The sequence below is a fragment of the Cryptomeria japonica genome, chromosome 11 (assembly GCF_030272615.1).
Source record: "Cryptomeria japonica chromosome 11, Sugi_1.0, whole genome shotgun sequence".
Lineage (NCBI taxonomy): Eukaryota > Viridiplantae > Streptophyta > Pinopsida > Cupressales > Cupressaceae > Cryptomeria > Cryptomeria japonica.
In genome coordinates, this window is record NC_081415.1 from 386,169,930 (window position 1) to 386,182,715 (window position 12,786).

The 12,786-nt window shown below is 38.1% G+C and overlaps 1 protein-coding gene across 1 annotated transcript; it reads left to right on the forward strand.

Annotated features, from left to right (window-relative positions):
- The first annotated feature begins 227 nt into the window (after positions 1 to 227).
- On the forward strand, positions 228 to 800 carry LOC131860216 (uncharacterized mitochondrial protein AtMg00860-like). Its single transcript, XM_059214598.1, has one exon. It carries the CDS (start codon positions 228 to 230, stop codon positions 798 to 800), a length of 573 nt encoding a protein of 190 aa, XP_059070581.1.
- Positions 801 to 12,786: the final 11,986 nt, after the last annotated feature.

Consider the following 12,786-nt stretch of genomic DNA (forward strand, 5'->3'; position numbering starts at 1 on the left):
GGGATCAAGATGTGGAAAAGACGGCCTTTCATTGCCATTATGGATACTATGAGTTCTTGGTCATGTCGTTTGGATTAACCAATGCTCCGGCCACTTTTCGGTCCTGCATGAACCACGTCTTCAACAAGAAACTGCGTAAGTACCTATTGGTATTTTTTGATGACATACTCATCTACAGCAAGACCTGGGAGGAACAAGTGGGGCATTTGGATGAAGTATTGGGGATTATGGAATCACAATCATTGTATGCTAAGAGGTCCAAATGTAAATTTGGAATGACCGAGGTCCTGTACTTGGGTCACGTCATTAGCGCCCAGGGGGTACAAGTTCACCAGGAGAAGATTCAGGCCATTTTGGATTGGCCTCCACCCAAGACTCTCTCGGAGTTGCGTGGATTTTTTGGTTTGTGCAGTTATTACAGAAGGTTTGTGAAAGGATTTTCACAACTTGGGGCACCACTGACCGATCTGACAAAGAAAGGATCCTTCCATTGGCACGCACAAGCGCAACAGTCCTTCGACAAATTAAAAGAATTTATGAGTACATGTCCCATTCTGGCAGTACCAGACTTCACTCACCCCTTCATCCTGGAGTGCGATGCATCGGGGGAAGGAATTGGAGTAGTATTGATGCAAGACCCTCACCCCATTGCATTCGAGAGTCGGAAGCTCTTGAGAGTTGAGTGGTTATATTCCATCTATGACAAGGAGATGCTAGCCATCATACACGCACTGACGAAGTTCCGGCAATACCTCGTTGGAGAAAAGTTTGTTGTGAGAACAGACCATAATAGCTTGTGATACTTCTTGGAGCAAAGGGATCTGAATGAACGACAACAAAAATGGGTGAGCAAAGTCCAGGCATTTGATTTCGACATTGAATATGTAAAGGGAAAGAATAATGTGGTCGTTGATGCCTTGTCAAGAAGGCCTGACATATTCTCTTTATCTCAGATTTCGACAGACTGGAAGGAATATCTCTTGGTTGAATACTCCAAGAACACTTTTGCCTGCGAACTAATGGATGGTCAAGTACAGGATGACCGATACAAGATGGTTGATGACATCATTTATTACAAGGACAGAATTTATTTGGTACCTGAATCCAAGATAAAGGAAAAAATTCTGAAGGAATTGCATGACTCTCCCTTGGCGGGACACTCGGGATACCTAAAAACCTACAGACAGATCCGTGAAAGGTTTTCATGGAAGGGGCTTAAGAACGACACCCTGCAATATGTGCGGGAATGCTCCACCTATCAACAGAACAAATTTGAGCATAATCTACCGGTTGAACTGTTGCAACCTCTGCTAATTCCCGACCATAAATGGGATAGCATCTCAATGGATTTCATTACTGGACTCCCCAGAGTACAAGGAAAGGATTGCATTTTTGTCATAGTTGACCGATTGACCAAATATGCACATTTCTTTGCCATCCCCATAGGATATCAAGCAGTTCAAGTGGCCGAGTTGTTCTTCCATGAAGTGTTTCGCCTACATGGTTTACCATGAAACATAGTCAGTGACAGGGTTAGCCATTTTCTGAGTACCTTCTGGATGGAGTTATTTCGGTTGGCAGGAACCAAGCTGTCGCCCAGCATGAGCTACCATCCTCAAACAGACGGACAGACCGAGATTGTGAACAAATGGCTGGAGGGTTATCTCAGGAACTATGTCTTAGCTCAATAGAAGGCCTGGGTTCGCTGGTTACATTTGGGTGAACACTATTACAACACCACATATCACATGTCGATAGGCATGCCACCCTTCAAAGCATTGTACGGTTATGAACCGTCTTCATTTGTTAATCTGGCATTGGGAGACAGTCGTGCACTGATGGCCAAAGATTGGCTTCAGGAGAATTTAGACATCCTGACATCTCTCAAAGACAACTTGCAAAGGGCCCAGAACCAGCAAAAGTTGTATGTTGATCGGTGCCGGATTGAGCGGAATTTTGAGGTTGGTGATCTAGTTTACCTCTGACTTCAATCGCACAGACAATCCTCCTTAAAGACAAGTGGTAAGGAGAAGTTGAAGCCGTGTTTCTATGGGTCGTACAAGGTGGTTCGAAGAGTGGGTGAAGTTGCCTACGAGTTGGAACTTCCTGAGGGGAGTCAAATTCACAATGTTTTCCACGTGTCATGTCTGAAAAAGGCCATCGGGCAGCGCATCACAGTGTCCAAGGATCTACCCCCCATCGACAAAGAAGGGAAACTAATTCTGGAGCCAGCGAAGATCATCAATGTCAGAGAAAAGAGGCTGAGAACATGCGTAGTCAAAGAGTTCCTTGTTCGCTGGAAGAATCTACCCATCGAGGATGCTACCTGGGAAGGCGAGCAAATTCTGGAGCATCCCAGCCTGCAATTACTTGAGGGCAAGCAATTTTTGGCCCGGGAGGACTGTGATGTCCCCGATATAATTAAATAATAAATCTAATTACTTTATTGTAAGGCCCCAAATCTAATAACAAATCTGTCGGGCCCTTTCTATTTAGTTTTGGCACGTTTAGGTTGGTCGTGTCGGCCCGCTTGTAACCCTTCGGGAAGTTTCCCCAGAGCCCATATATATGGCCGAGTTAGTCATTGTTGTAGGTATGCGAATTTTTATATTTATTTTCTCTTGTGCAAATTCCTGTTGGAGTTTTGGTTACTGCCATTTCGGAGGTGAAAGACCCTCCCTATTTGGTACTTGCAGTTTTGGTGGGATTCACCTCTCACCCTATCCTACCTTTATATTCATTTCGGATCTGGCAAATCTTGAAATATATCATTGCTTACTTTCTCTAGTTGCGTATCTGTTAATTTGGATTTACATGCATAAGGGGAACTCATAATATTCCAAACCCGTTACTCTAGAAACCCACCACACAACCGCTGCAGTTCACCAAACCTCGGCATCTTTATCCAATCCTCACCATTGTATGACCTTCACCGTACACCTTCAGCACCACCACACGACCTGCTCTGGACCACCGTATGGCCAGCCCTACACCACCGTGCGTCGGCTCTGCACCACCGTACGACCAGCCCTACACCACCGTATGACCTGTCCTGCACCACTGTATGACCAAACTACACCATCGTACGACCTTCTTGGTGCTACCGTACGGCCTGCCCCTGCACTACCATGCAGCCATTTGTGCCACCGTACAACCTCCTTGACCCTACCGTACGGCCACTCCACCGTACAACCCTGCTCCAACCCCACCGTACATTTGCCTCCCTCGCTGGTACGGTCAAGGAACATTACAGTGTTGTCTCGGATCTGAGGTGAATATCACTTATAGATAGAGAATAGGTTGGGTATTGATTAGGGTCAGCTGAATAAGCTTGTTGTTGTTGCTGAGATTTAATATTAGGATTTGGCATTGGCTGAGTGGGCAACTGCGTTGGTTTAGGTGGAACAATAGTGGTTGCAGGGGGAGGCATTATTGCAGGCAGTTGTGGTTGTTGAATAGGTTGTTGATATCCAGAAGATTGGGTAGCCCATAGTTGACTCCCCCTCCATTGAGGAGTAGGTTGCCAATTCCCTTGAAACTGGTTCCCTTGGCCCTGAGGTGGATACCAATTTCCTTGTGGTTGTTGCCACTGTGGCATTTGATTAGCAAAATGTTGCCCTTGGCCTTGAGAATCATACAAGTTTGGATAATTACCAAAATTTTGAGCATATGGTGATTGCCATTGATTATTTGGTACATAAGAATTTCCACTATAACCATAAAAAGAAAGTGGATCTAGAGGCATACCTTGTCTTTGGAAATTTGGCCTTCTTTGAGCAACATAGAAAACTTGTTCATCCTCACCTTGTATTGGCTTGAAGTCAGGAACCTCAAGATTTGCAACCATTTTACATCTGCAGTGCTTTTTTCTCTGTCTACAATGAGGGCAAAATTATGCAAGAAATGCATTAGCTTCTTCATGCTTCTTCTTATCTGAGAGTGTATCCAACTGAGTAGCCATATTGTTTATGATGTCTTCCTTAAATTCCTTTAACAAATGGCTAAGTTCCATTCTAGAAAATCTAGTACTAGACGTTGATGAAGGAACTCCTGGCTTGAAACACATGTTCTTTTTAGAAGTAGATCTGGAATACTTCTTACAAATTTGTCCTATTTCATTCCACATAGACTGTGTAATGTCACCTCCTCCCATAAGATCCAAAGCATCAGTGCATTCATCACTGATTCCCCTATAAAATATTAACTTGATGGAATCTTCATTTAGAGCACTATGCATGGACTTTTTGACACTAAACAGAAACCTTTCCAGATAATCTTCAAGACTCTCATCTTCTTTTTGTGTCAGTCTTAAAATATCATCCCCATGACGATCAATGCCTCTACAATAATATTTATACTTTGTAAGAAACAATCGTTTCATCTCATCCCATGTATTGATTGTGCTACTACCCAAACTCATAAACCATCTTAAAGATGATTCTTTCAAAGTGGCAAGAAATATTTTGAGTCTATGGGCATCTGTAGTATAATCAAAACTCCTACAAAGAACATCAAACTCAAACAGAAATGTGTCTGGATCCTCTGTCACTAATCCATAGAATTTAGGGAGGGAAGAAGCTGGAATGTTCTTGAGATTAGCATTATCATGCTAATCAGATATGGGGAATTCAAACGTTGGGTCCAAAGGTGGTGGTGGTGGATTATTTCCACCAGGAGGTGGATTTCCTTGCATTGGACTAGTGGGGGGAGTTAACAAATGAAATTATTCTTCTGGGGGTCCAAAGAGGAACTGAAGACTGCCTTCTGGAAATTCATATTCAAGGTGGTTAAAATTCTCTGGGGTTTGATAAAGTTCAGCAAAAGGATTTATATCTGGGGAATTAATTTTTGTATGAATAGGATGACTGGGTAGAAATCTACCTAGAACATCTCTTCTTCGGCTATGCATGCAGGTTCATAATTTTTTTTCGAACAATCAGGTATGCCAGAAAAATAATTAACTGAAAACTGAAAAGACAATAACCATAACAGGTTCTTAGTTTGACACCATCCCCGACAATGGTGCCAAAAATGTTCAACCCAACAATAAGAATAATAACTCTAGTTGAAGTCTCAACCCGAAGTTTGGACATTCACTTGGTAAAGTCACTATTTCTATAGCTAGTGTTCATTTGGTTGTCAAACCAAGGACGTAATACTTGAAATGGGTATGCACTATATATGCAGTAAGTTCCTGCAACAACTACTTTGCATTATTGCAGCAACTAACATTATGCGGAAAAGATAAGCAAGAATTGAAATTGTTGAAAGGCTACAGGAAAACTTTTGCATTAACATAAATTCATTCAATAAATACTTGCTAAGTTCAATGCTAATAAACAAAAACTACTCTATTTTGGTTTGGTTGCAGGAACAGTCAGTGGATCTGTTTCCAATGGCTGTAGGAACAGTCAATGCAAGAACGTCTACTGCAGCTAAAGAAGAAAACTAATCTTAACAAAGGCATAGGAACACTCACCAAGTGGGCCCCCTTGGATGAGTGATTCCATGCTTCCCAAAAACAACTCTAAGTGCTCAGAATAACATATTTTTATTCATTGTTCTTCGGAAGTCATTACATGATTCAACATAAAAAGAAACTCAAAAACACTTGTAACTTTGTTTCCAAAATCCTCTGCTCTGCTTTCTCTCTTTTCTTTCTAACCTCTGAGAAGAGATGAAGAGCTTATTTTAAAAGAAAACATCTACTTTAAACAACACAGATCATGCCGAAGAGAAGAGGTGGATAACTAAATGAGAAAGGAGATAGCTGGAGTTAAGCTACAAAAAGTGTGGATCTAAACCGAACCATAGTCATAACATATTGTGGCAGTATTTACAACACTAATGTCCACTTGAGTTAGACATCAGTAGTATCACATGATTACTTCTCCTTTGTCATTCCTTACACTCTTCAGCATCTCTGTCGTTCGATCTTTCAGTCATCTCCTTGAATATCTCTTCCTGCAATTGGTGTGATAGGTGAGCTTCCATCGTAGCATCATGTATTCCCTGCACTTCAAAAGAAATAGCATACAAGAAAATACATACATATTTTAATTAATCAGGACATCTATTAATTTCACACATGATTTTCCTTAAACAATCCGCATGGCAACAGGAATAAATAACATGGCTGCAGGAATAAACTGGCAAAGACAAAACATGTTTTAATAGGTTCAGGCTAACATATGAAATACATATAGTAAACTTCCAATACATCATTACTATTATGAAAATCAAAATATGACAAAATCTTAAGAGTTATAAGGATAAAAATATGCCAATGTCTCAACTCATCAGTCTGGTAAAAATTCATTGAGAGTTATCTACATTTAGCAATATTTGTCAAAATTTCTGCAAATTCATTAAATATTGCAAAGGGTCACCCCCCTAGGTCATGCAAAGCCTAAAGAGCATGAGATCCTTCAACATTTTGGTTGAAGTCTCATTCGTTGTTCATTGATATGAAGATTCGTTGATCGAATTAGGCTAATTCATAGGAAGTCTTCAGGCAATCAGTTGGAAACACCATCAAGGTGCATGTCATCAAAGTCTTTCCCTCATAATAGACATAGTCTTCCGAGTCATGGTAGAGATGAGCTAACATGTTGCATCCCCATGCAAACGCAGTGTGTCACTCCTCCATCTCACGTATGGCATAGCACTAATACATTTGGTCTCAAATTCCGATGAAGGTTTCTGACGGACAAGGCATATTGTGATCAAATTTGATTTATTTTTTTAAAATGCTCGAGCTTGTCAAAATTCCAATGGTAAATGATCATCGGAATTTCGATGAACTCAGGCATCATTATTTTTATTTTTTTAAAATGCGGGTTCATTTTAAAGGAAACCAAGCACAAGCCGGGAGCATTGTCTGCCAAAGTTTAAGCTTCTCTTATCTCCCTCCCCCCCGGAATGATCTCTCCACAACTGTGCGCTCCTCAGGTATGGTTTTTTTTGCAAGCAATTTACTATTTTCTCCTCTGTTGTCTGATAAACATCATAAAAATCATCATTTTTTCCATATTGTTTCCACATGGGTTTCCATATTTTTTAGAAGCCCATAATGTCTTCACAACCCGATAAGTATGGAGAACAAGGTCACCAGCAAACAAGGGGTTGGTTTAGGGAAAATTCAAATTGTTTTGAAGAAGAATGCCTTATTCATTTGCATGCCTTCATAATATCGAGAAAATCCTTGATGAGAATGATGACATGAGGGCGTGAGGCTTCAAAAAGACCACAACGAAGGTGGATTTCAATGAAACAAGGGGATATTACATTTCAAACCTCCTGCAATCACCGATAGAGTAAGAAAATTTCTCTTTCAGAAAGATCAAATCGCAAGATGAAGTTTGGTGCTTTGAAAAAGGAAAATCGTTTTTGTCCAAGGACAAAAAATGTGATTTTCACATCGCCCCTCTATATTTGCCGAGAAAACCCTAATATTGGTGAGGCTTAGGCGTCAAAAGAGGGCTTTCTCGCACCCTATGCAGTCTTCCATCGTTGAATATGTTGGAAACCAATAACACTGAGAGGGGGGGGTGAATCAGTGTTATACCGAAATAGTAGATTTTAGCCTTATTAAAACATGCATACACCAACCAGTATACCGATACATACAAAATAGAAATAAGTAAAGCAACCAATAAACTAAACACATAAATGAGAATCATAACATAGAGATTTATACGTGGAAAACCTCAAAGAGGAAAAACCACGGTGGGATTTGTGACCCACAATATCAATCCATTGGCCATATGAAGAGATATTACAAAATACGAGGGGCCTGCACTTGTAGGAAGGCTTACAACCTAGAGCACACTGCTCAATCACAATAGGAGCCTCACTAACTACATAAAATTCTAGACAATAATCCAGAGAAGTGGGGAACTGCTAAGATAGCATCTTCTATGCTAGAATAGAATTCTAGTTTAAGCTCTGTTTGTTACGGTCTGAAACCCTAAACCCTTTTACCAGAATAACCCTTACAATAAATTCCTCAAATACATAATCTCTCTGAATATTTTTTTAGCATATTACATTCACATATCCATAATCTCCTATCCATGTCTATATCTATATAAAAAATGATTTAATCTTAATTGACCTATATACCCTATACAACTTTTAGGGCTTATGTCGGCTTACAAAGATATATACAATATCAGATTACATGTCAGCCAAATAACATAAATGTGTGAACATTAAAACAAATTGTTGATGGCGGATCTAAGATATGTCAGCTTCCAATACCAATAACCATGTTGGCCTGCATTGCCGGTGACCAAATAAATCTTCTGACTTGCCGATGTCGGTGTAGAATCTGTGAAGTACCTGTCGATATACCATAGAATCAAAACATGAAGCTAAAACACAAAATCATGTTGCCATCAATGACAACATAGTGAAACCAACCAATAGAGTGGGCTTTCCCAGTCGGTTTTGAATGTGTCGAAAATAGATACAAGTCCACTCAATAAATGTGCAAAAGATTATTTCTCATTTACCTATGTCGGTGTGGGCTTTCCCACCATATCCATGCATTCTTTCTTATGTACACAAAGTGAATCCAATCTTGGACTCACCAGGCCTCTCAGACTTCTTGCTCTTCAAATTATTTTGTCTCTTTCTTTCTCAAGAGCATAAATTTGGTTCTCCAAAATCAAAATTTGACCTTCAATTGATGTAGTCAATGAAATTAATCCATCAAAAGAGTTAGCAATACTTGCAATTTTCTCCTGAATCTCTTTTATCTTTTTATCTACATTTGTTGTAAGTATTTTAGTATTACAACATACCCTATATATATTTGTGCATTGTTTCAAAGAATTTTCTATTAAGATCAGCTTCTCCTTAATCTTTTTCTTCTCTATTTCAATTACTTGATCAAAAGTGGCTCTCTTAGCCTGAGTAAATATTTCTAGTGCTTGCTAGTTTGAGATTTGTTGTAAGGATTGAAAGTCTTTTGATATGTGCTTAGTGATTACCTTAAGCTTACCGAATGGGCTCGCTTCATTTTTAATCTTACATTCTGGGACCAATCTGTGTAGAACAGTGATTGATTGATCTATAATCCCCTTGTTTGTGGATCCCTCCTTCATCAATTTTTGAGCAGCCATCATCATCAATTAAGTAGGACTCATCTCTATGATGGTTTTCTTTTCTACCTGAGAAGTGTCAATTGACAATAATGATGGGCCAACAACTAGTTCCCTGTCGGATTCCCTTGTTTACTCCTCTAATGTTTTATCCTTTATAACCTCCTCACTTGCACCGGTGGCTTCGCCACTTGGTGCAGTCTGTGTAACTGTTGGTTCCTCTATAGGAACACTATCCTCAACCTATACATTTGTATCTGGAGGAAAATTGTCCTTAATATTAGTATCTTGTACAATGTTAGCTTGTCGATTCTCAGTATTAACTAGTATCTCAGTATTTGTCGGTGGCTCAATTTACACTATCTTAATATTTTTCAAAACTAATGGTAAATTTCTCGTAATCCCCTTTCCTTTTCCTTCAACCGGGGTATCTACAGTGTCTGTCTTGGTTTCCGGTGAAGTAAAGAATCCTTTGTTTTCTCCAAAAAAATTAATCCATGCTTTTTGAGTTTCCTTTATTATTTCATTCACTCTCCCTAGCACCAGACTAGTTATCCTATGTTTGCTATTGAAAACTTTTCTATCTGTCACCTCAAGTGTCTTTTCCATTTCATCTGAAGCTATAGTTGTAATACCCTAAAATTGGTCACCTAAACCATGGGCCCCTAATTTTGACAACATCACCAAGGTCCTAACCAAAGCCAATTAAATCAACTTTGAGCACACAATTAATTAATTCTTCAATCTTCAAATATTACATGGCAAGTGAATTATTCTATATTAATTAAATATTTATTTAATTAATTAAATCATTCCAAGAAAATTATTTTTGATCAATTATCCTATTTAATTTATCAAATATCCTAGTATATTTAATTAATTAATAAATTTGTCATTTAAACATAAAAAAAGGAATTAATTTATTACAAAAGAGGAATTAATTGCAAAGCAAGAGTTAAATTGAAAATAGAATAAAAGAATTGAATTGAGAGAGAAATCAAGCTTGAGATATTATTTCTTTCTTCTAAATTGAGAACTTGAAATCTGAAAAGCAATTAAATTGAATTATTAATCATTCTCTAAAATTGGAACTCAAAGCTTTTGAGAAAAGAAGTTCAGATGCATTGAAAAGACTCTTTTCTTGAATAAATCAAAGAATTGCCTAATTTTATCTCAAGTGCATGGAATTAATTGAATTATATCTCTAATGTAAACTCAAACTTATAATCTCAATGCATTTCAATTAAACTATAATTGGAATCTATCTCAAGGTTAATTGAATCCGATATCTCAGTTATTTCAATTATCCTAAATTGTGCTTTTTTTTTAATCTCTCTTGTGATTCTCTATAAATTCAGCCTTCATCTCTCATTCAAAACACCCTAGAGATTTATTGTTATTATACAGTTTTTGCTTTGGAGTCATTGAAGATATTGTGTTTGTTTTTTGAGATTATTGCATCTTAGTTTAATTTCTTTTTGCATATTTTTATGATTGCTTGAATTCATATATCTTACTATTCATCCATCTAGCATAATCTTGCATCCATTTATCTTAATCTCATGCTCATATAAATTAAATCCTTCATCTTGGTGCAGTCTAGTCACTGGTATTGCTTATACAAATCCGAGAGCAATTTTATACTCACATCTTTTAGAAGGCAATTAGTCGATTTGTTATGGTTTTCATATTCATGCTTATATCTGTCTAACCATACATGTAATAACTTAATTGAAGTGTTGTGTCTTGCAACTTACAGGCTTATTTCACTTTTTTACACACACAATAGTAACATAGATAGATAATAGTTCTTGAAATTTAATGTGTTTATCTTCTTGCATAGTTGATAATCTTCTAGCATCTAACATGTTATATAACTCAGCCGATATTTGATTTTTTATCTCTATTAAGGATTTCTTATAGATATCCAAGTATAATAGGACTACTTCTTCTACCTCTCTTGTTCATCATCCTCTAAGTTTTCATAATAAAATTTAACATTCTTCAACATGCCATCTTTAGTGATTTCATCTACAATTTCTGCACAAGTTTTAGGTGGTATGATAGTTACATTACCAGTTTCAATTGCTAGGTCAATGTCACTCTTCTTCTTCCTCTTGGCAGTACCGGATGCAGTTGTTGGTGTAGCTTTAGGTTCTTGCTTTTGTGTCAATAGTTTGATTGTGACTTTCCTAACCAGTTGCTTCTTTTCTTCCACCTGTGTTTCCTCCGGTTTCTTCCAAACAACCCTCTTAAATGCTAACAGTATGTCATCCTCTGATTCAGATTCTGCAGTAACATGTTCAATATGAACTTTTGGATCCTTCCTTTTTCCGCCTTTCTCCAGGACAACATCAATTAGTGCCTTGATGTCCTTTGAGACCTTCACCACAAATTTACTTGTTTTTCCTTCTTATTTCTCCCTTTTCTTCTAGTTGAACTCTGTTTCAACCTCTTGAGTCTTCTATTGTGCAATACCACAAGGCTTCTCTGCCTCATCAATTGGTGCATCAATTAGCATTTTTGCGTAGGCATCAAGAATCTGTGCATCTACCTCATAGCCCATTTCTTCAATCCAAATCTTACGGGGCTTAACTGCTTCCATGAGATTCTCATCCTTCTTTACGATGAAGCATATGTTGGTAGAATATTTTTCTACTATATGCTCAAGTACCCTTACCCTAGACCTCATAGATTTTTGAAATGCCTTAACATAACCCCGTATCTTATCATCTCTTTGGCTTCCTAATGTAGGAATTGATTGTTTCAACTGTCTTCCTATCAGAATGTCAAAATCCCATTGCCTCTTACCAGAACCAGGTGAATCATTCAGAAAATATAATATTAGGCAAACTAACAAGTTCCCTTCTTCTCACCCTTAATATTTCCTAAGTTGATTAACAACTTATCAAGCATCCAACCGCATAGATCTAACTTTACATTATCTCTCATCATTTTGTATGCAGCCAAAATGCATGAACTGGAAACAGAATTCAATCGGTTTGATTGAGTTACCTTATATCCGATAATCATGCTACCAAATTTGATTTATGTGTCGGTGATAGTACTCACTTTCATGGATCTTTTGTCAGATGTAGCATTGGTGATCTTCCTCACGAAGTCATTTGAAACTTTCTTGTCTAGATGTTTCCCTACCGATGGCAAACCATTGATTGCCCGGATGGCTTCCTTGGTGATTTTGTAAGGTTTGTCCAGCCATATGAGTTCCCCATGTACTCTACTCAGTACATATCTGTTTATCTCATCTTCAAACTCCGGAATATCTAGAATGTTTGTAAACCCTAGTTCTTCAATATGCTTATATGTTGGTTTGATCTTTCCAGATTCTCCCATTAGCTCACTCATATACATTCCCTTGATTTATGAAGTTCCCAAGTCCTTGATATGACAGTGAATATAAGCCCTAACATCCTATATATACACAACTCCCTTTGAAACTCGAGAAAACACTCCAATCGAATCTTCCAAGGTAGCCACATGTCGATACCGCTTAAAATTTGGCATGGGCAGTCCTTGACCTCTATAACAACTGGGTTTGCAACAAAAATAGGAATAGAAGATGATCCCACCTCCATGTTTAAAGAAAAATACCTTTTGATTTCTCTCGGTGAAAACCTTTAACAAATTCTTCTAGACACCGGTGAAATCACTCAAGAAG

Coding starts and splice junctions, on each gene's coding strand:
- LOC131860216 (XM_059214598.1), top strand. CDS start 228: ATGGAATCACAATCATTGTATGCTAAGAGGTCCAAATGTAAATTTGGA.